Source organism: Hoplias malabaricus, chromosome 2 (genome assembly GCF_029633855.1).
Source record: "Hoplias malabaricus isolate fHopMal1 chromosome 2, fHopMal1.hap1, whole genome shotgun sequence".
NCBI lineage: Eukaryota > Metazoa > Chordata > Actinopteri > Characiformes > Erythrinidae > Hoplias > Hoplias malabaricus.
In genome coordinates this window covers 57,689,197-57,713,655 of record NC_089801.1, presented here as the reverse complement: position 1 = coordinate 57,713,655, position 24,459 = coordinate 57,689,197, and the positions used below count along the sequence as shown (strand labels likewise).

The 24,459-nt window shown below is 38.3% G+C and overlaps 2 protein-coding genes and 1 pseudogene across 2 annotated transcripts; all 3 read right to left on the bottom strand.

Moving 5' to 3' along the window:
• Positions 1 to 2,488: 2,488 nt before the first annotated feature.
• LOC136686591 (adhesion G protein-coupled receptor E3-like) lies at positions 2,489 to 10,093 on the bottom strand (annotated as a pseudogene).
• A 313-nt stretch (positions 10,094 to 10,406) lies between these two features.
• On the bottom strand, positions 10,407 to 14,185 carry LOC136677210 (polymeric immunoglobulin receptor-like). The gene is made up of 5 exons (XM_066654680.1): positions 14,093 to 14,185; positions 13,809 to 13,904; positions 13,616 to 13,708; positions 13,143 to 13,466; positions 10,407 to 10,417 (listed from the first exon to the last, which is right to left on the bottom strand). The coding sequence occupies exons 1-5, from the start codon at positions 14,130 to 14,132 to the stop codon at positions 10,407 to 10,409; spliced, it is 564 nt and encodes a 187-aa protein (XP_066510777.1). The 5' UTR covers positions 14,133 to 14,185.
• A 4,313-nt stretch (positions 14,186 to 18,498) lies between these two features.
• Positions 18,499 to 21,893, bottom strand: LOC136677201 (uncharacterized). Its single transcript, XM_066654669.1, has 5 exons — positions 21,749 to 21,893; positions 21,261 to 21,599; positions 19,449 to 19,556; positions 19,122 to 19,162; positions 18,499 to 18,792 (listed from the first exon to the last, which is right to left on the bottom strand). The coding sequence occupies exons 1-5, from the start codon at positions 21,891 to 21,893 to the stop codon at positions 18,499 to 18,501; spliced, it is 927 nt and encodes a 308-aa protein (XP_066510766.1).
• Positions 21,894 to 24,459: the final 2,566 nt, after the last annotated feature.

The following is a 24,459-nucleotide window of genomic DNA, read 5'->3' as shown; positions in this document are numbered from 1 at the left end:
GCATGGTGGCGCAGCAGGTAGTGTCGCAGTCACACAGCTCCAGGGACCTGGAGGTTGTGGGTTTGATTCCCGCTCCGGGTGACTGTCTGTGAGGAGTTGGTGTGTTCTCCCCGTGTCTGCGTGGGTTTCCTCCGGGTGCTCCGGTTTCCTCCCACAGTCCAAAAACACACATTAGTAGGTGGATTGGCGACTTAAACAGTGATGACACTTCTGCTTTAGATTATCGTAATGCTTATGAGCTCATATGATACCTTATATATAACTAAACCACTCATCCGATATCACTGCAGATTGTTAGAGCTCTAAAAGATATCAGGTTTGTGAAAGGCTCAGTTAACACTCAAGAACAAGGGGTATGAGTAACAAAAATAAATTACTGGATTGAACCTTGGTCTTGAACATCTTGGAATAAGGTGGCCTGAGTCAAAACTGTTTTAACTGTTTATTAAAGATATTTACCTGTCAAAATGTTTCATGAATTATAATAATGCATAAAAAATTAAGGAAAATGATTAATGGAAAAAGATAATAGGGATTTTCAAACCTTTTTCGACCAGGGATTTGACCAACATTTTGTCCTGTGATATATTTCAAGACCTAGGCAACACAAACCCTGAACCTTTACCACTTTATAAAATGAAATATAACATGCATTGGCCTATTTTTTTCTCTATACTACAATTAAATATATTCAGAATTAGGGTGAATCCCATTTCTGTGTATTGCCTTGGGTTATAGGAAATAAACTGAACCATGTCAGTAATTTCCTTAAACTATGATAAGAAGTTTATTAACATAGTTTACTGTAGTGTCAATGTGTTATGACACTTTTCTTCATAAAATCATAAAACAGTGGTAGTGGTACACCGATGTCTCAGTAGGTAGTTAGTTAATTCCCAATTTCATCTTAAATGGTGAATCAGTTACATTCTAGCATATGATGTTACTGCAAAATTTGAGTGAAAAAAAGTGGAACTGGAAGGTTCAAAACATAGCTGTGGAAAAAGATGCTGAATTTAGTTTCATATCACAGAAGAGTGAGAAGCGGGTGCTGACTATTGAAAACGAAGACGAATGACAATGCATATTCCTCAAGTCCAACAGTGCTCCTATAACTGCAGACTAGCAGAGCTGCTTACAGAACAACTATACTCTCCTGGGAATGAAGATCAGCTCTTTTTTATTTGTGTTCTGGTGACATATCAGGCCTTGAAATGCTATTCAGATTTGTAGGGGAAGATTTTAAACACTACACCCAAGGATGACACTCAAAAACAAGGGGTAAGGGTTATGGGGTTCGCCCTTAAAGTTAGAACAGCAGCAGTCGGACTAACAATACATTCTGGGTTGCAACATAATTTAAAGCCTGCACAAGGTGCTGGGGTGTTGTACATTTTCGTTTTGTGTTTGTTAAAATTCAGTGACTTCATTATTTCCATATTTTTATAACCCCTAAGCTAGACCAAAAAACATTTAACCCTGAAAAAACATCATTAGATATACACTATATAACTATTACATCTGAAGTAAACACACCCACAAAAAAAAAAAATATATATAAAACCAAAAGACAAACAAAACGCATTAACCATTTAATAAACATTAAGACATTTTCAACAAACCTTTAAAATGATGTTGCAATTTTAATCTAAAACACTTTTTTTAAGATTCTGAGAACATTTCCTCACCATTTGCTGCTCTATGCTTTCTTTGTACTCTGGAAAATATTTCTATGTTTGTACACAGCTCTGGCTCAGTAAATGAGAAACAAACTAAGTGTCTCAGTCTGAAGTGGCTGAACTCAGGGGTTCTCTCTCTCTCTCTCTCTCTCTCTCTCTGTCTGAGCCACAACCCAGAAATGTTGTTCGGATGCAGGAGAGTGTGCAAAACATTGAAAAGCAAGAAAACGATTGAGGATGTCTCTCTATTTCTGCACCACAAGTGGGTAACATTGACTTATTTTCACTGTTCAGATGTATAATGTATACTAGAAATTATTCCATATTTGGGAGACTACTAACTTTTCATGAAAATAAACACTGAGAGAAAACAGTTATAAATGAGTTTGCATCATCAAACAGTGAATAAAAACTTACAGACAAGTTAAACTTCAACCACAAACACACTACAGTAGTCTTCATACTCAAACATACCCTTCCACCTTTAAAGTTTCTAAATGAACACAAACAGAGGGGTTGTTTGTTTTGCTGAGATCAGCAGTTCCCCAGAGTCACCTTTAACCCTGAATTAAACACTAAAATGTTCCTTAAAATGTTTACCCTGAAGTAAAATGTTAATACACTCAATAAACCAGTAACCATGAGATAAACACCTTAAGCCACTTAGTAAAAAATTAACCCTGATATAAACATTAAGATGCTCAATAAACCATTAACCCTGAAATTAACACAGCAAGACAATCCATAAACAAAACTCAAATAATCATTATGACATTCAACAAACCATTGATCTTGAAATAATCCTAATATTTTCAATTAACCAATCATCTGAAATAAACACTGAAAGACACTCAAAACATGAATAAACCTGAAGATGCTCAATAATTCCTTTATCTATAATTTTGATGTTGTGGTATCAGGATCTACTTCAGTTGTCAGAGTATTGGCCGGACAGATACCGCTCCACCATTTCGCATACAACAGCCTCACCTGGAGGTAAAAGAGAGGACAGAGGAGTGAGAGTGTGAATTAGAAAACCCTGTATTACATGGTTCAAATCACTGGGACATGTGAAATTAGCTGTTTTGTAAGGTGTAATAAGAGTGTAGGAATAAAATGTTGGAGGCTTTTTATAAAGTGTTCAGATTTACCCCAGAGCTAAAGAACCATGTTTGTGTGAGAGCACACAACTGGTAAAAGGGTAGTGTTGGTGTTTGTTGGGAAATGGTGGGTCAGTGGGATTGACCCTAAGGTGGAGCAGGTAAAGACAGACCTCTTGGTTGAAGACACAGTGGATGAGGAAGATGAATGTTCCCTGCTGGGAGTTGAGGAGCAGGAAGATCATCTCCAACACCTTACTGCCGTCCATGAAGAGACCCAGGACCCAGGAGCAGCCGAGGATGATGAACTGGAGCATGGTTTTCAGCAACACACTTTTAAAAAGTCGCTGGTCACGCTCAGTGCGTTTGGTTTTCAGACTTTCACTCGTCACTTTTTTCAGAGTTGAGGTCATGAGGATCAAGATGCTCAAGAAGAGAAGAGTGTTGGCCTGACAAGGAATATAACAGCAGTGTAATCTTTGTCTGTGTTCATAATTTTACACCCCTTTGGTCCTTTTATCTTTGACTTTAATTGTTATTTGTGCACTTGCCACCATGAGCCATATTCTCACTTTGTTCATGCATTAAAAATGTTTCCTAAGCCTGTTTTCTGAGTCTCAGTTTTGTTATCTTTGTCACTTTTGTTCAGTTTATTTCACCAATGACATTTCAAACAATACATCTCGCACATCCATCCTGCCTCCATTCCTGATTCATTACAGATCACTGCTCTAAAAGACCAAAAGAGAACCTCACAATATTTGTGTTGTACTTACAGCAAGAATGAAACAAACAGGCCCCAGAAAGCTCCACATAAAGCCTCCATCTATCTTAAGCCAGCATCTAAAAAAACACACACACACATATATATATATACCTGTTAAGAACCTTAATTCGACATCTAATTTATATCTCCACTGAATAAAAAAAAACACACCCAACACACTTACTTTTCACTGCCATATCCTTTAGGAACCAGTCCAGCAGACACACCCACCACAATCAGAGGAATAATGTATCCAATCAGAACCAGGTATTTCCAGTTAAGCCCCTCCTTCTTTGATCTTAACTTAGCGAGGTTCTTCACATGGATTAAGAGCAGCACAGCTTCAATGAACATCCACACAAAAGCAGAGAGGAAGAGGAAGTGTAGAGCACCTGCCAACACTGCACAAAACACCTGAAGAGAGAGAGAGAGAGAGAGAGAGAGAGAGAGAGAGAGAGAGAGAGAAACAAAAGAAATAGAGAGATAGAGAAAGAGCAAGTATGAGTAATAGTGAGTTGCACAGTGAGTGATAGACAGAAATCAGGATTGAAAATTGTATTTATTTATTTATTTTAAAAAATCTATATTTTATTACTTGCTCCCAACAATTTGATCCATAAAAGATCCAGTCACAACAGCTTTGTGTGAAGTAATTGAGTTTGAAAAAGTGTCAGCCTGAAAAGCATCTGTTTGCTACCTATTGCTAGACTCTAATTTATTCCAGTTAACCTGAGTGAGTCACATTTCCAAAAGCCTCTCGGCATAATCATACAGATAAATGTAGCAGTACATGTGCTGGTCATACAATTAGAATATCATGAAAAAAAGTTTATTTATTTCAGTAACTCCATTCAAAAAGTGAAACTTGTATATTATACTTATTCATTACACACAGACTGATATATTTCAAGTGTTTATATTTTTTATTTGATGATTATAACTGACTAATGAAAACCTCAGATTCAGTATCTCAGAAAATTATAATATTGTGAAAAGGTTCATTATTGAACACACCTGGTGCCACACTCTAATCAGCAAATTAACTCAAAACACCTGCAAAGGCCTTTAAATGGTTTCTCAGTCTAGTTCTGTAGGCTCCACAATCATGGGGAAGACTGCTTGACAACTGTCCAAAAGACGACCACTGACACCAAATAAATACACCTTTCACGTTTAACTTTTTGAATGGAATTACTGAAATAAATCAACTTTTTCATGGAGAGGGCTGCATCTTCCCTCCCTTCTTTCCCTCTCTGTGCTTGACAGCAGTAAGCAATATAGGGAACGGACAATGGCTACATTGAGAAACTTGGAAATGTTTTGGTTAGTTTCCCCTGCCCCCCAAAAGGTAATTCCACTCACCTACAGAGGTTTTATGTAACGCAGGAATATCTGTGTGAGCAGAAAGAGGAGGTGAGCCAGCAGCAGGGTTAAACACAGGTTGATCAGAGCGGTGTTGGTCAGTCTTGGGTTTCGTTGATAATTAGCAAAGGTGAACAGGGACAAGCTCAGGAACACCAGCCCCACTGATACAGCTAGGATCCCAATCACCTTCTTCACAGTATTATTCTGAAAAACAACACTCAGGAAACTGTTATAACAGACGAGAACCTCCTTGTCTGAGCTCCTGCTAGTGAACAAAATATATTTGTCCTTTACTAAATCACTGAAGAAATCTTTGTCTGAGAGACTGATTTGTGTTAACAGTAGCTCCTCTCCAGAGCTTAAGGCTGATAGAGAAAAACAATAAAGCACAAAAAACACAAACCACAGAAATGTTCATGTTTTATATAATTGGTCAGGTATGCACTTACTATGTGTTGATTTTCCTAGATATAGCACTGACTAGATGCACTTAATATGCTCTGTTCTTAGGTATAAGCACTGACTATATACTGTGTATTGTACCTACTATGTTTTGTTCTTTCTAGGTATTGCACTGACTAGATACTATGCAAATTTAGTTCTTTCTAGGTATCAGCACTGGCCCTTGTTCTTGCAGTGTCTAAGCACAAGGGGAGACTGGACTCAAACCTATTTGTAGTAGCTAGGATAAAACATTGTTTGAACACTAAGCACTTTTGTGAATTGCTCTGGATAAGACCGTCTGCTAAATGCTGTAAATATAAATGTATGACAATGCACAGATGCTCCTCAATGAACTCTCACTACATCCCCTAATGTCATATAACAGTTATGGGTAAACCATCCCACCATGTGCTTTTTAACTCTGTAGGACCATTTCCAAAGTCAAAAGCAGGCCTTTGTGTCTTTCTAGTGGTTCTGAATATGTTTCTGTATATTAGCCGCATTGATTTATGAAGCTGTTTAAAGTGTTGTTAAGAAGTCAATTAACATTTTTAAATATGTTGGTAATGTTTGGGAGTCATTGCAAGATATGAATTCACAAGAAGTCTGGGTGATTATTACTTACAATGTTACATGTCACTGGATCACCTCTATTGGAGGGAAGGTAGTAGAATAATAAAACCTATGAGATCAGGACCCTTAAATGTTCCAAGTAACTTCTAATGCTGTCTAGTTCCTAAGCTGTGGCCTTCATAGCAACATTTCCACAGGTTGCTTTGTGTTTGTGTAGAGAAATGATGGGATAGAAAAAATAATATTACACATGTGCTCCAGTAAAAGGAGAACTGTTTGATCTTAAATCTTTTTCTGTACATAGATATCATTTTGCTCTTACTTCATCATCTGGACATGGTCTTGTCTGCATGATGAGAGCGAAGGTGGACAGGTGAACACAGGAGCACACACTGTGACTGCTGTTGTTCGGGAGAAGTTCACAACCATCTTCACTCCATGCAGTTTTGTTCCAGTACACACACAAGAGTTTAATATATGGTACAAGTTTCTGCACAACAGAAAAGAAAATAACCCTTAAATTGAGACTTGTTTATCTCATACAGTGTTGCACAAGTGTTTTTAAACACCTCCACTTTTAGCAGTTGCTAAGTAACAGTACCAGATTTTGATTTTGTGTTCAGATTATACACCCATAACTGACATTAAATGAAGGTGAACTCAGAATCTTGGGGTAAAGGTCTCAACAGCATTGCCGTAGTAAAAGACAAGGCCCTAAAATAAGGGTATAATGGCATCAGACACCAAAGTGCTTGATGTAAATTTTAAGTGAAAATGCCAATGTAGGTATGATATTCCTGGGAAGAACAAAGCCCAAAAAGCTGAACAGTATGGTCAGAGAGTCATTATAGTGAGGCAGAGAATGCTGCACCAGTTCTAAAAAAAAATGGGATATGAAAACTGTTCTGAAAAATGTGAGATTTCCTGTGTTGTAGTCAAACAAGGTAAAAAAAAGAAAATGGTTATTTGGTAATGTAGATTGAAGTCATGTAATTGTAAGTTTCTGACAAGCATTCTTCACATGTGCACAAAAGTGACAAATGTGAGAGATAAATGTGTCCCTGAAGGATAACAGTGAATGGTATTGTCAATTATACACCAGGATATACAGGAGTTGTTCTTGGTCCACTGGGACAAACAACAAAACTGGATTAGACAAGGGTTGTGTCATCATGCTTGACCAGAGTATAGTAGGCCTGCAATGAGATAGAATCTAAGAATATACCAAGGCTTCAGGTTGAAGTGGATACTTCCTCAGTTTTCAAGAATGAGAGAATGAGAGGGATGAATATCTAGCCACTGGAATGTGGAATACAGAAAAGTCAGGCCATAGCCAAGAGCAGAAAAAAGTGATCAGTGATCGTTCTGGCTTCAGTTATACTTTTACCTTTAGTAGCTGTTATTCTCCTGTTATTCTCCAATTCTTTTGACTGTCATGTAATGCAGCAGTTGTAAAGCACATTGTTTAGAGATAATTGCAGTTATATTGTTCAGAATGCATCCGTATCTATCCCGCATTTAATTATTACTAATGCATTGTCTTTAATTGCATTTTAGAGTGACATGCTTATTGGATATATTTCTTTAGTTTTTGAGAATGTAATGATTACATGTTATATGTGTAGACAGCATGGATGCTTCACTCTGGTGTATATTCAGTATATTTATGTGGGATTATTTGTGTTGTAGTTTTACTGAGTTCCTGGCACACCCTTCTGCTGAATGGTGAACAATAAACCTATTTAAATTTCAAGAGTGTTTGGACATGTTTATCTGACAAGCTGTGTAACTGGTCTTCACCTGTGAGGGCAGAATAGTGATAAAGTTCCCAATAAGGTGATGTTGCAGAGGAGTCACTGAAGAGCCATATTCATGATGTGACAAATCATGGGGGCATATTACTGCAATGGAAGTCCAGGCAAAATAGAACTTACCAATCTGAAGCCCTCCAAAACCTGCTTAACCTGAAGTGTAGACACAATGAAAGGGCTGAGATGGGGATGGGACACGATAAGAATGTGCTGGGGGCAGCTTCAGCAAGAGTGAACCTGTCCAGTGGTGCTCACATGAAGGAAACTTAAGCAGTAAGGATTAGTATTACTTAATTAAACCTAATGATAAAATTGAATCTCTGATTGTATCACATTTGGTAGTAAACACAGACTAGGAGCAGTGAGCACACAAACACTTTGAGAAGCAAGCAGCAAGTCATAGCACCCAGGGAGCTTTCAGTTGTGGATTTTAGGAAGGAGAAAGCACAGTTTCATCTCTTACTCAAACATGTTTTTCCTACCAGTGCTGAGTGTACATTTCTCTAATATAAGTACAGTGCTGCTCCCAAGAACCTACACTAAGAAGAGAAAAATCCTGCTTCATTAGTCATTGCAAATTAATGTAAATAATGGGTCTTACGTTATCTGCTGTCAGTCATGTGCATGAATGTGGGATCAGAAACAGAGTAAAGATGGAAAAGAAGTACAATGGAAGGAAGACAAAAGTATGGTGAAAGAGAGCTTGGGATGATAAAGGCAGAAGTTGGGATAATAAAGAAAGGAGTTGAAAAGGACAGCAAGAAGAAGGCAAAAATGAATGTTTTACAACAGACAGGGCAGCAGATGTAGGACTGCAGGCTGAAAATTATGTGGATTTCTGGGATCAAATGCTCAGAGCTCAAGCAGGAGGCAGGATGCTCACTAGGAAGATATAGAAGAGGTGGGCAGGGGTGTGGGGCTAAAGTGTTGCTTACACTTGCACATGTTGCTTACCTAAATTTGAATAGTTCTGAAGCAAACTGAGATCCCTTTGAGGGCAGAGTGAAAAAATTGACTGTTTATTCATACCCTTCTGAAAAATGGCCACTTTCCATGTTGATATAAAAGTGAACCAAGGTACTGAAATGCAGGAGTGTGCACAAACAGCACCAGCCATGAGAGTCAGAATATGCAATTAAGGAGAGTACAGGAAGGAAGTCCTGCTGCATTGAGACCCAGCATGGTCTAGTGAATGCAGTGAAAAAAAAATTTAGATGATATGTTGTTAGTAGAAGTAGCCGGAATAGCCACAAAAGATCTTAAACAAGATAGAGGGACCTTGCTGGTGTGGTGATTAGCTAGATGGTTGCTATGATACCTCAAGATGTTGCTAAGGTGTTGCGAGGGGTTTGTTTTAATGGAATGAATGTACCCTAAGAGGAATAATTTGCCTGCCTCTAATGACTATTTGCCTGACCTCTAATGACAATAAAAAAAGAGTTACACTCTGTGCCACAATCAAGTTTTTTTTAGAACCTGGCAGTCCAAATTTCTCTGCAAAGGGCTGGACTTTTGCAAACAAACATAGACACCCAGTTTTCCATTTATCAGGTTATTTCACTTGATCTCAGTCTCTAAACAGCTGATCAGCTGAGCTCCTTCTGTGTTGTAATGAAGACCTGCAGCTGCACTGGCCCTTTGTGGATAAAGCTGGACACCTCTGCATTAGAAAAGTAATAACTCACTGCAGTATGTTTCAGGGTGAGATTGACTGGTTTGGTGAGCTGTGTGATGTTGGTTCTCAGCAGTGTGACAGAAACCACAGGGGATATCATGGTTTTGGTTGTTTCATTGTCGGTGTTAAAAAGGGCAGGGTCCTGCAAGGTTGTGAAGTTGGTGTAACTCATCAGAGAAACAGCTGCTGATCCTGAGAGCCAAATAAATAAGTTTGCTTAATATATATAAATTAATAAATACCATAATTTAACAAAAATAACTAATTAAAAAAATAATAATTGTATTATTTTAATTTTTAAATAATTAATTTTAAAAATGAATATAAATTAAAACGTACCTTGGTTTTTTTCTGCAATCCCAATAAGGTCAATATCCAAATGAACTGTGCTGGTGGTGAGTGGAGGGATTTTTACTGTGGAGGCATTAGGTCCCACCATCAACAGTTGTATCTCTGACATGTAAAAAACACATTAGTCCATTAGACCAGAGATCAGTTTCTGTAACATTGGTTCAGATATGAGTCTGGTATTCAGTCACACTCTCTGCAGAGTAACACACCACACTACTAAAGTATTAAAGAAAACCATTATGGAATAGTAAATACTGAGTCTGTGACAGTGGGAGCTGGGTATTTACCTAAATTTGGGACAGTTATGTGTGTGATGTTGTAGGTTTCTACAGGCACCACCAGAGCAGACACCAGTCTCTCAGTCGCTATCAATATGTCATTGGCATGTTCCACATACTTTTTGTTGGGTTCTCCATATAAGATACTGTCATTCATCATTGTCTTCACAGCATCAACCACAACCTAGACCATTCCAGAAAATACAGGGAATGTTAGATATTCAAACACAAAGACACAATGTTCATCAATGGTATGATTTCAGAATAAAGTGTTATAAAGAATAAAGTGTTCCTCACGTTCTGTGGTAGTTCTGTAAATGTTTTATTGAGAACCTCCTTTGAAAGGGCAACTGAAAACTTTTCTTTAAAATAATCCTAGAGAACAACACAATAAAAAAACAAAAACAAACAATGATTCAAGCTTTTAAAAAAATCCTAACATTACTTAGTTTGGACCCTGGGAGGAAACATGCAGGGCACCCAGAGGAAACCCACACCGACACGTGCAGACACTGCAGAAGGAAAGCAATTTCAGGTTAATGAACTTACATTTTATTCTGTGAACTAATTAAACCCGTCCTGATTATATATATTATATATACATTCTTTTTTTTTCCACAGAAGCATGACACGATTGCAGCAGGTCGTGTCGCTGTCACATAGCCCCAGGGACCTGTGGCTGTGGGTTCAAGCACCCCGTGACTGTTGTGGTGCGGAGTTTGTTGTGCTCTCCCTGTGTCCATGTGGGTTTCCTCTGTTTGCTCCGGTTTCATCCCAGTCCAAAAACACACTTTGGTAGGTGGATTGTTGAATCAAAAGTGTCCATAGATGTGAGTGTGTGAGTGAATGTATGAGTGTGTGTCACCCTGTGAAGGACTGGCACCCTGTCCAGGCTCCTAATGAAATAATACTTATTTATAGTATACACAATAAAAAAATGGGGTGGCACGGTGGTGCAGCAGGTGGTGTCACAATCACACAGCTCCAGGGACCTGGAGTTTGTGGGTTCGAGTTCCACTCCGGGTGACTGTCTGTGAGGAGTTTGGTGAGTTTGAAACACTAAAAATAAATGAGTAAAAATAAAGAACTGCATGTTTTTGCTGAATGACAGGGTTGATGTCATGTGACGCCATGTAATGAGTTATAATGGCAGAATAAAACATGCAATTTGAAGGAGCGCCTTGTTTTTTAGGTGTTTTATCTGGGATTACTCCCAAAGGCTTAACCAAACTGCAATGAGAGCACTGTTTTAAGAAATGGGACATCTGTGGTTTTATCGGTATGCAGAGCACACAGATAACTTGAGGCATTCATGAGTTATAAAGCTGAGAATATAGGTTGCGCTTTTATCCCTCAAACTGCGGGATTCAGGTACAAAGCTTAGGTGGGAGCAGAACAGATGTTGCTGATCTTTGGTAAGAGAGGGTGTGTGCGGGACAAATGCTAGCAGGAGCAGGCAGGAGTGGGATAAAAATAATCAGCGTAGAACTCTAGTTTGTGACTTACAAACCTCTAGACCTTGTTACTTAAGTGTTGCACTTGAATGTCAAAAATTTGTGTGTATCTGCGATGTGGTTCCTGTGGTGTGGAAAATATTCTTGCAAATATTTTAATAATAATAGAAAAATAAATGTTTTTCTTTCATTCATTATCTGTAACCGCTTATCCAATTCAGGGTCGCGGTGGGTCCAGAGCCTACCTGGAATCATTGGGCGCAAGGCGGGAATACACCCTGGAGGGGGCGCCAGTCCTTCACAAGGCAACACACACACACACCCACACACATATATTCACTCACACCTACGGACACTTTTGAGTCGCCAATCCACTTGCCAACGTGTGTTTTTGGACTGTGGGAGGAAACCGGAGCACCCGGAGGAAACCCACGCGGACACAGGGAGAACACACCAACTCCTCACAGACAGTCACACGGAGCGGGAATCAAACCCACAACCTCCAGGTCCCTGGAGCTGTGTGACTGAGACACTACCTGCTGCAACACTGTGCCGCCCAAAATAAATATTTGTACATGTTAAAACATTACAGATGTACTAATTAAATCTGGGTGCACAAAATATTTCTACAGCCACAAATGTATTACACATTCACAGATATGAACTTGGGAATTCTTGAAGTTTAAACATTAATGTACATATGTGATATACAGTACAACTGCAGGATGTTAAAATATTTTTGATTGTCATTTCACAAGCTCAAAATATTTATGACAGTAGTGTGACTCAGAACAACAGAAAAATCAAATTTTATGGTTGATAGTATCTATTATCTTTCCCTGACTATAAACTTGCCCTGGTATAACATACATTTTCTATGGACAAAAATAAATGAATAAATAAATAAATAAATAAATAAAAGTGAAAAGATTATGAAAATTAAGTGTAAGAATACCAGTATGGTTTAAACCTGAATTTACAATGAAATTTCTTTGCCCTTGTCCTTTAAAAGCAAAACATTTTAAAAACTTTAACTGTTGTGTAAAAAGCTTTAATTTAGTACATTTCCTGCATTCAGAACTTTATGAGCTGAATGTTTTTTGTCCTAGAAGCAGTGAAATGTACAAAAGGGTCAAAATAATATTATATACAGAACTGATCAAAACAGGACCGGGGCTTTTATTAATGTAAACTTGACGTGTCATAAAGCAGTCTTCCTGATCCCTGAACAGACTGGATAAATAGAGGTGGATTTAACCGATATTATGTTTCAAATTCAATTTAAAAAAAAAGAAAAAACTATGAATGGTTTCCCATTGAAAATAATAATACTTTTAATATCTGAATAGGAAATATGAAGACTACCAAACTTATTTAGGAAGAACTTGAAACAAACCTGCATTTCTGGAGACAGTGTGGCATTCAGAACTGTAAGACAAGGACAACTTTTTTAGCTACAGAATACAATTTTTTTTTTTGCATATGTGTATAAATAAATCTTAGTGGGAGTATATACAATTATGCTTATTATTAATTGGGACCCTGATGAGTCTGATTGAAGACTTGTTATAATTAAACTATAAGTCATCTTACAATCAAAAATACCCTCAGAACTATCTGACTAATAGGAAAAGAATTTCTCTCACCATTGACCTGCAGCTGGATCTCTGAGAAGAGGGAGTAATAATGGACTGAATCCGATTCATTCCACATTCCACAGTAATAAACTCCTCCATCGTCTTCTCTCACATCACTGATTCTCACACTGATAACTTTAAAGCTTCTGTCTTCAGAGATGGAGAATCTGTTTCTCTGAGACTCTGTGGTAGTGATCACTTTAGTAATATAATCACCATCCTGTTTGTAGAGGTACTTGGTGTCCGTCTTAAACTCCTCTGGATACGAACAGTTGATGGTGAGAGACTCTCCCAGAAAACCAGTCACGGCACTTGGACCCGAACAACACGGATCTGTCAATCATACAAAATAAATGACATCATCTAATAATTTAATGTGGAGTTTCTCAATGACCTTATGACCTCTTTATTCTTTCAGAAATATCTCAGTTTATACAGAATTTCATGATGAATATCATTAGTGAGATATTGATGTTTCTAACCTCTCTTCACTTTCAGTTCCACATCATGACTCCACCCTCCAGTCTCTCCACACTGATATGATCCAGAGTCCTGTAAACTCAGGTTTCTGTAGACTATAAAAAAAAGACAGAGTGTTGGGTACAAAATGCCTCTCTTTATGAACCCATGTCAACTGTGTTTGTACATTCATACACTCATCTGTTCCCTTCTTACAGAAATATGTTCCATTCTGTCCATACTGCTGATGATAAAAGTAGATACTGACAGTTCCTCCTGTATAGCCAATCACATCGAAGCAGCCCACTGGACCTGACAATCAAAATTAAAATAGCAGATCACCTTCTATAATTCCAGTAAATTCTCTCAGATCTGCAGCAAAATCCCTGCAGCACTAAATCTCCTTCAGCTGTGATGTAAAATCTGAATCATATGTTTCTGTGTAAAAGAATCATACATTTAAGCACAGAACATCTTCAGTTTGGAGCAGAAAAACTGACCTGAGATCAGGAAGAAGGTGAAGATGAGGAAGATCTTCATCTTCAACTGAGCTCCAGCTTCACTGATGTTCACCCAAACTCCAGTCCACTGTCTTTAAGAATGTATGAGTGTTGTTCTCCTCAGAGCTCAATTATGCTTCTCTTTAGGATGTCTTGTCCCGTCTGTCTCTGTCTCTTGTCTCCTCTTCTGATGGCTTTAGCTGCTTCCTCTTTCTCTTAAAAGTGTCAAAGTTACTTAGAAGTTGCACCACATCCTTTCAACATCAGTAACAACTTAAAGTTAAACACAGATAAGAAATTATGTCTGTGCTGTATTATTTTCATATTAAATCACTGAACCACAACAGAACCATAGTTACCAGTGCATATAAGACATAGCAATGTTATTACTAGGAGATTCATCCTCGTGCTTTTTTTACAGCCACATATTATCTATCTATTGTATTATATAATATTGTATTACAGGCAAATATGACCTAATGGTTAGAGAAGAGGCCTTAGGACCTAGAGGTTGTTGGTTTGATTCCCATGATTGAAAGGAAAATTGGGAGTGGTGAGAATGAAGGAACATCACTGTCCTCCTCCCTCAATCCACAGATGAGGGTACCTTAAGCAAGGCAGTAAAAACCCACAACTGCTCTGGTAGACTGAATCTGATTGGTAGTGTTGGAGTCTAGACTCTGGTATACTGTATCTGATTGGCTGGTGTTGGGATCTATACTTTTGTATATAGCATCTGTCTCGTATGAATTACTGTGGTAGGTTGGATCTGCTTCCTGCTTCCTTGCTGTTCAGATGCATTGCTGCTTAGCTCTGCTATCTTTTATTTCCTTACTTTCTTTTCAAAAGCTCCTTGTTTTTTGTGATATAGTATCTGAGCTTGTTAAACATACACATGTCAGCAACACTACGAAGCCACAACTGGATATTTTATTTTTGATACTTTTTAAAGCAGTGCGATAGTTCTAGGAACCAGGACAGCTCCATCAGGCCACAGCAGAAGAATCTTTTAAGAGAGAGAACAGTGAGTTCAGGTCAGATATTTGAATATAGCCAATCTAAAACATAAACTTCTATGGCAAAGTGCATGATGTAATGTGCTTAGCTTTGTGTTTTGTTTTATATCGTTTCTTGTTTGTGCTCCCCTTGTCATGTGACTGTTTCCCCCTGTCTTGTGTCTGCGTCCTGCTTGTTCCCTGTTCATGTGATACTCTTCCCTTGTGTTTCTAGTGTCAGGTGTTTTAATTAGTGCCCAGGTGTTTCTTGTTTGTGTTGTCTTGATATAGTCCTGGTCAGTGTTTCCTAGTCGTGGGTCACTGTTGGTGTGGTTGTATGTATGCTGAATGTGCTTCATATTGCTGTCTTGCCAAATTATATCTAGTTTTATGTTTATAGCCTTGCTCTGTGTATAGCCTTGCCCTGTGTTTAGCCACATTTTTCTGTATAGTCCTTGTTTAGAATTTAGTCGTGTTTTGTGTTTAGCCCTTGTGTTTAGCATTTAGCCTCTGTGTTTAGCCCTTGTGTTTAGCGTTCAGTCTCTGTCTAGTTTCCTTTTAGTTATTGTTAATAAAGTCTCCTGCACTTACCTCCTTCCCTTGCTCCTTGACCACTCCTACACACTACTGATGTTACACATGAGTTACTAAGTTAACCCTTCTAATTATCAGATCTCTCACATATAAAGCACAAGATAAATGAATATATTACAGCACATGGGCCTGATTTTATACTTTTAACTGAAATTAATGTAGTGCTGCAACTGTCTTAATGAAGTCAGCTGCTCCATATTTTCATTTTTTTTAATGTATCTTGTGCTAGTAGAAAAGGTGGAGGTCTAGCTGCTCTGTTCCATGGTTCTTTTCAATATAAGCAGTTATCATTTGGTGACTACACAATATTTGAATAACTCTGTGTAGTTCCGAAAGGAACCACAGATATTACTAGTGTTCTTTGATATGTGGGCACCACTAGACCCCAGGGGCAGATGGGTTTGTGTCAAGAAAAGGATTATAAAAGACTACACAGCTACACTTTTCATGAGCAAAATGTGCACCACACCATGGGAACAATCCACCTCCAGATCTGCTGGATAGTTTTAACTCAAAAATCGTCAGTGTTATGGATGTGATTGCACCAGTTAAAATGAAGGCTTTGTCTTACAAACAGAAAGCCCCTTAGAGAAATGCTTGTGTTGCTCAAATCCAAAAGAGGGAATGTCACAAGGCAGAAAGCAAATGGCATAAAACCAGTCTTCATATTCACAAAGAAATCTTCAAAGATAAATTACGCGAATACAACACAATATGCAAAACATAACAATCCTACTTTTCTAGCATCAACAACAACAACATTAACAACAGCAAAATCCTCTTCGCCGTGGTCAACAGACTTAACTCACAAACAGCAATGGACCCTGAATTAGTATCAACTGAGAGATGTAATGAATTTATATCATTTTTTGACACTAAAATCCAGAACATCAGATGAGTGATTAGTAAATGCATATCCAACAATGAGTCCACAGACCAATTCCTAATTTACCGTTCATTAGCAAAATCATTGAGAAAATTGTTTTCAGGCAAATCACTAGCTTCTGTTTTCCCTGTTTCCTTAATGTCTCTGTTAGAGTTCTCTTACTCACAGAAATTACAATGAGAGGCCTGTGTTCAGTGTATTTCAATAACAGCCCAATAAAATTATACTTTAATTAAAAATCATCTGTCTATATCATAAACTTATGAACTACCTGAGCTTCCACCAAACCACAGCAGATTACTGCTCGGACAGTTCAACCATTAGATTGAAACACAGGAACATTATTTTTAGATCAGAGCACAAATTAAACAAAGATTGGGCACATTATTTTGTTTAGTCAGTAACACCTAATACATTGAGGTATTTACTAGGGCTGTCAAATTTAACACATTTATTTATTTTTAAAGCTAGTGAAGTTGCTTTACAATATTTGGCCACAATTTCCCCCATAATTCATACTTAGAGTACTAGTATTTTATCCATTGTGGTTATAGTTTACAATCGATAGGCAGTACTAATATAAACTTAATTGTATTGTGTTGACCTGATAGTGATACAGCTATTTTACGTTTAAATATCCATTATTAAAAGATTCAATCTTAAGAAAAGACAACGCATTTAGTTGCGATTAAGTGAATCAAGGAAAGTTTATTTTGAAATCCAGTGACAGAGCTAGTATTTACATTAAGGTCAGTGTGAATGCAGGGTGAGTCTTAAGAAGAGATTCAAGCATAACATTTTAAGCAATTTAATTTAGTAACAAATTTAAGTAGAAAAGGAAAGAATAAAATGATATATAGTATCAGTTTGTTTAATCTTAGTAAGCATAAGATGCAGTGATAATGAAAGCACACTGCACTCTGAATATTGTTGTATCAGAAGAATCACAGCACATCCAACAATAAAGAACACTTCATGAACTTTGTTTACATTGACAGGAAACGCATTAGCATAAAGCTTCAGTTCTGAAGAGTAAACGTTTCACTGTGGACGTACAGACTTGAAATGAAGGGTCAATCACTGCATTTAATGAATGGATCACAAGAAGACACTTGGTTCTACAACAGGGGTCTGCAACCTTTACCACTCAAAGAGCCATTTGGACCCATTTCACACAGTAAAGAAAAAACTGGGAGCCACAAAACCCTTTTGAAATTTTAAATGAAATAACACTGCGCATAACAGGGTTTTTTTTTTTTTTGCCTTTGTGCTATGTATAAACAAACAATACTCTGTTACATTTATGAAATTAATGAACGACTGCAGAGAAAATGAAATAACATTTCTGCATGCAACAGAATATTTTTAACTCCGATAAAAAACGACGTTCGTTTGACCGTTAAGTAAAATACTCAATGTCTATTTGAGTCCTGGTCGTAATGAAAAAAATATATATATATTTGTAACTCCGAAAAAAAACGTTGTATTTGAGTCCTTGTAGTAATGGGGAAAAAAAACTCAAAGCTTATCCACTGGCAGCAAACAAAAATGCTGTCCTTTCTCTACGTGCCGTCATTATTTTACTGGCGCTGTGCAGTCAGTTGTCAAAAAGTTCCAGAAACAATCTTCATAGAATTACATTTTGAAAATGAACGAACCAATATATATATATTTTTAAATTAAATACTCATGAATTATTTTCAAAAGCTGAGCCGCATCAGAGGTATTAAAGAGCCGCGGGTTGCCGACCCCTGTTCTACACAGTTAGGTGAAGGAGGTTTAAGCCTGAGTCTGATTTGGGGTTTAGTCTCTGTTCAACTGAATCTGTCTGAAGACTGAAGACGGTAGACTGAATCTGGGCCTAGATTAGTGTTAAGATGTGTCATCTTAACAGAGAGGGAGAGTGTTCAGTGTGATCCTCATTTGACCACTTAAGAATCCTCTTTGTTCTGAGATGTTTTTGGGAAACCCAGATCTGATTGGTTAGTGTTGAGGTTTAGACTCTGGTAGACTGAATCTGATTGGTTGGTGTTGGGGGTTAGACTCTGGTAGACTGAATCTGATTGGTTGGTGTTAGGGCCTAGACTCTGGTCGATTGCATCTGATGCAATGTTGTTGGGATCTATAATCTCGTATATAGAATCTGTCTCATTTTTGTTATTGTAGTGGATTGGATTCATCCTCATGTTGTTTCCAGGTCGATCATTTATATAATCACCAGTAGTCTGAAATATTAGCAACACACAGAATAAAATTATCGGATGATAAATACAAACCTTCCATAAACTTGAGTTCACATATCTGCCTGCTATATACAGTTCCAACATGAATATATTCTGTATCAGACTGGAACATGTCCGATCAAAAGATCAGAGCTCAGACACTCAGAAAATCATGAAAGGATAATATTACTTAGGTAATCGTGCATTTACTGTGATGAACACTGTTTTAGTAATGAATCTGTGTACTGTACACACTGTAATGTGATTTGTATTAAATTTCCCTTTTTTTATTTTGTAATTCTCTCTTTAATTTCATCCCCCTCTTCACTTACACTTTCCTTTGTTCCTGACGGACAGCTGATAGAAGCTGAGTCTATAGAAAGAGAGAAACATCAGTCAGACAAATGTTCTCTTCGTCCATTCTCCACTAGAGGGAGTCTGTGGCATTAACCAGATGTGAGAAACTATTCCAGGTCTCTACTATCTACTGTCCAGCAGTAATCTCAGATAGATCTCCTCTGATCTCAGCTGTAGATGAAAGAATTTCAGTCATTTCTGTCACTTTCTTTGAGATTATTATGTCACGACCAAATCCCTGAATAATTCAAATTATTTCTGACCGTGTTGTTTATGTGAGTGAGTCTCTGTGTGTAGAGGACCTTGTGTTTTCCTGAATCTCAGTTTGTAGATCAGAGCTGATCCTCCAATCAGCAGCAGAGTCACACACACAGAGTTGATGATGATGATGAAGGTAGAGGAAGCTGGAGCTGAGAGACAGAGAGAACAGACCAGGATCAACTTTATCACACGCCAGAGATGGGGACTTGAGTTTGAGACTCGGACTCGAGACACACTTAAGTCACAGATATAATGTTTTCAGACTCGATTTGAGACTCGTCTCCAAATGACTCAGACTCAAGATTGGGGATTTGTGAACAATTTTTGTGTTAGGGCGACATGGTGGTGCAGCAGGTAGTGTCACAGTCACACAGCTCCAGGGACCTGGAGGTTGTGGGTTTGATTCCCGCTCCGGGTGACTGTCTGTGAGGAATGTGTCCTCCCTGTGTCCGCATGGGTTTCCTCTGGGTGCTCCGGTTTCTTTCCACACTCCAAAAATGTCCATAGGTGTGAGTGAATGTATGAGTGTGTGTGTGTGTGTGTGTGTGTGTGTGTGTTGCCCTGTGAAGGACTGGCGCCCCCACCAGGGTATAATCCTGCCTTGCGCCCAATGATTCCAGGTAGGCTCTGGACCCACCGCGACCCTGAACTGGATAAGTGGTTACAGATAATGAATGAATCTTTGTTGTTTGTTTAGTGACCAGCATTCAGTTCCCTCCCTGCCATGTGCAATGAAGTGCATGCACACAGCCACAGATATAGCAGCGACAAGTTCACCCATTGTAGCAGAGCCTTTTGTCATTAATATAATTTGTTATAAAATATACTTCTATATTAATAATTATAGTGGATGGATTTGCTGAATTTTTATTCATAGTAATCCATGGACAAAAAGCCCAGAGGCAGCATATTTATTTGTAATTATCTGATTAATTCAGCCGACTGCTGTTTAGTTTACTGTGCTCTCTGCAGCAAAGCACAACTCACCGAATTTAAGGTACTCTATTTTTATTCTTGCTTGATTTTTATTAAAAATTAACAACCCGTTATCAATAAAATAATGTCCACTCACAGTGGAGTAGCCCAAACTAGTCCAAGGCCCCCTCAGCCAAGTACTAATTCCCCACATTAGAGTTCACACGCAAAAAACTCTCCTTTATTGTTTCAGTGAGTCAAATTCTGAGTCAGAGCATGAGGCAAATGAGGCAACTGCAGCATTCTTTTCATTTCCAGCAGATGTACTGCACCAAACCCTTAGCATAAAGCAGGATTAAAAATCGGTCATGATTCATAAATGATGCTACAAACAGAACATAATAGTTCAAATATTGAAAAATACAGTTGTTGAAGGTTTTTTTTTTTGTGGGTTTCTACACATTGCACTGAATTATACTTTTAAAAGTGATTGTACAGCTGATCAGTTTTGATACTAGTGTGTGCTAAAAATGACAGTACTGTACATGATTTAAAATTATAACAAATATGCAGTAATGTGGGTCTGAACAAACTGATCTCAGACTCTGTTACTGCCCTGTTCTCTGTGGTGTGAAGATGACCTCACACTCAGTGTGTTGTTCAAATGATGCTCATTATAGATTTACACTAAACACATTTCCCCAATAATAACATTATGGAGTTTAGCCTAGATTTTTGGCAAATATGTTAAGCAAAAAAAAAAAATACTTCAAACTGCTGTAGTGAATGTTACAAATATTCACCTCTCCTTCTGGAGAATGTAATGATGATACAACTGGATTTTAACATCACTGCAGTACCTTTACATTTACACTGTTTGTACCTTTAATGAAAATACTGTCTTCTGTGAGGGTAGGAAAATAGGTATTGTCTCTCACCAGTGATCTTTAGCTGGATCTCTGAGAAGAGGGGGGCGCAATTAATGAATAATGTCTCCTCAAGCCACAGACCAATCCACACTCCACAGTAATAAACTCCTCTATCTTCTTCTCTCACATCACTGATTCTCACACTGACAACTTTAGAGCTTCTGTCTTCAGAGATGGAGAATCTGTTTCTCTGAGTCTCTGTGGTACGGATCAGTTCAGTAAAATATTGACCATCCTGTTTGTGCAAGTACTTGATGTGCCCCTTAAACTCCTCTGGATATGAACAGTTAATGGTGAGAGTCTCTCCCAGAAAACCAGTCACGGCACTTGGACCCGAACAACACGGATCTGTCAATCATACAAAATAAATGACATCATCTAATAATTTAATGTGGAGTTTCTCAATGACCTTATGACCTCTTTATTCTTTCAGAAATATCTCAGTTTATACAGAATTTCATGATGAATATCATTAGTGAGATATTGATGTTTCTAACCTCTCTTCACTTTCAGTTCCACATCATGACTCCACCCTCCAGTCTCTCCACACCGATATGATCCAGAGTCCTGTAAACTCAGGTTTCTGTACAACACTCCCAGAAATTCTCTCTTTATGAACCCATGTGTTCTGTGTTTGTACATTTATACACTCATCTGTTCCATTCTTACAGAAATATGTATTGTACTTTCCAGGTTGTTGGTGTTGACATTGGATTAACACACTTCCTCCTGAGTAACCAATTGCATCAAAGCCACCGACTGGACCTGCCAATCAGAAGAATGCATTTAACACATTTAAGGAATATTTATTCTTTAGCCACTGGAATGCATTGCTTTTTAACACTGGTCCCAGATAAATAGGTAATAAGATTTAATCTCTCACTGGTGCTAAATAAGAACACCTGCCAAATACTGCCATTCTAAATTTATGTTCATAAACTAATTATATACAGAATAATATGTTATATGCACATTTTTATTTTATGAATAAAATTTCTTCTTTGTGCTGGTGCCTAATATAACACTGAATGTGCTGAAAACATCTGCTTTGACAAATTCTGAAATCAGTGGAGAATGTTGCACAGAAACACAAAGTCCCACAGGTAAAATTTTTACAAGCAAAACAAAACTTTCCTATTGTCAACACAACATAACCACAAAGCATTACTCTTAGAGTTAAAACAGAAAACTACAAGTTTGGAAATTAAAAAAAATGCTGCATATAAGTGTGCAGTGGTTCTAGAACTACTTCTTGCTTCCCATCAGTACAGTATTCAATTAGGATAATTTATGAATTAACCCCCAAAGCTACAAAATTCTGTGCCAGGTAAAATATAAGCAATAGTTAAAATTAAAAAAGCACTTTCATGGTAGTGCTTCATGTTCACAAAATCAAAAAGGTGATTCTGGATTGGCTCCAAATCCACTATGACCCTGAATGAGATGAATTTACAGAAAATGAATGCACAAAAACGTCACAAACACAAATATGTACAAAAAAGAGAACCAGGAAGAAAAAGTTAATAAAATATTTCATTGTATGATTATGGTTAAACTATAGTATAACCATGGTTACTATAATTCATCACAACTAAACTATGGTAGTATCATAGCACAAACTGCTGATTTTTACTTTTATGCATAATTTGATAACAACAGCTGCTGTGTTGAAATTTCTATTGCCTTGCATTGAAACTGAAAGGATTTTGTCCTCTCCTGTAAAATTACCAATTTGGAGATAATTGATTTTCATTGGACAGCGAACAAAATACAGTAATCAGAAGTACACCACAATATCTCATGGTACTGTCTTGGTTAACTATGATTTAACCATGATTAATATAAACCACCACAATAAAACCATGGTAGTACCATTATATAACTATAGTAACCACAGTAGCTTATGGTACAATTATGGTTAACTATGTTAAACCATAGTCACTAAAAACCACAACAACAAAACCATGGTAGTATCATAGTATAACTATAGCAACCAAAGTAGACTGTGGTACAATCATGGTTAACTATGCCTTAACCATGGTTACTAAAAACCACCACAATATAACAAATGGTAATTTCATAGTATAACTATAGCAACCATAGTAGACTATAGTACAATCATGGTTAACTATGCCTTAACTATTGTTACTAAAAACCACCACAATATAACCATGTTAATTTCATAGTACCTCCTCCTTGGATCACCACCTTAACTTGGTGGAGGGGTTTGCATGCCTGCATGAGCCTAGGAGCTATGTTGTCTGGGGCAATAGCCTCTCCCAAGGCAAATTGGTCCTAGGTGATGGGCCAGACAAAGAGTGAATCATAAAGACAAGGTTGAAGTTAAGAACATGGACACAGCCTCCCTTGCCCGGAGTAGGGTTACCGGGGCCTCACCCTGGAGGTGGGTGACGCCTGGGGGAGGGGCTCCTTGGCGAGCACCTGGTGGCTGGACTTTCACCCATGGGGTCCAGCCGGGCTTAGCCTGAAGGAGTTACATGGGTCCACTCTCCCATGGGCCCACCACCTGTGGGAGAGGTAGTAATCTGGGTCTGGTGCATTGTGGATGGGGTGGCAGCCGGGGTCGGCGGCCCTGGCGTTCTGATCCTCGGTTACTGAAACTGTCTTTTGGAATATGGAACATAACCTCTCTGGGGGGAAAAGAGCCTGAGCTGGTGCGCGAGGTTGAGAGGTACCGGCTAGATATAGTTGGGTTCACCTCGACACACAGTATGGGCTCTGGAACCAATCTCCTTGAGAGGGGCTGGATGCTCTTTCACTCTGGAGTTGCCCAGGGTGAGAGGGGTAAGGCAGGTGTGGGCTTACTCATAGCCCCCTGGCTTAGCGCCTGTACGTTGGGGTTTACCCCACTGGACAAGAGGGTAATTTCCCTGCGCCTTCGGGTTGGGGAAAGGGCTCTGACTGCTGTTTGTGCTTATGCACCGAACAGCAGTTCAGAGTACCATGCCTTCTTGGGGACCCTAGAGGGGGTGCTGGAGAACACTCATTCTGGGGACTCCATTGTTCTGCTGGGGGATTTCAACGCTCACATGTGTAATGACAGTGAGACCTGGAGGGGTGTGATTGGGAGGAGTGGCCCCGCTGATCTGAACCCGTGTGGTGTTCAGTTATTGGATTTCTGTGCCCGTCACAATTTGTCCATTACAAACACCATGTTTGAGCATAAGGGTGTCCACAAGTACACATC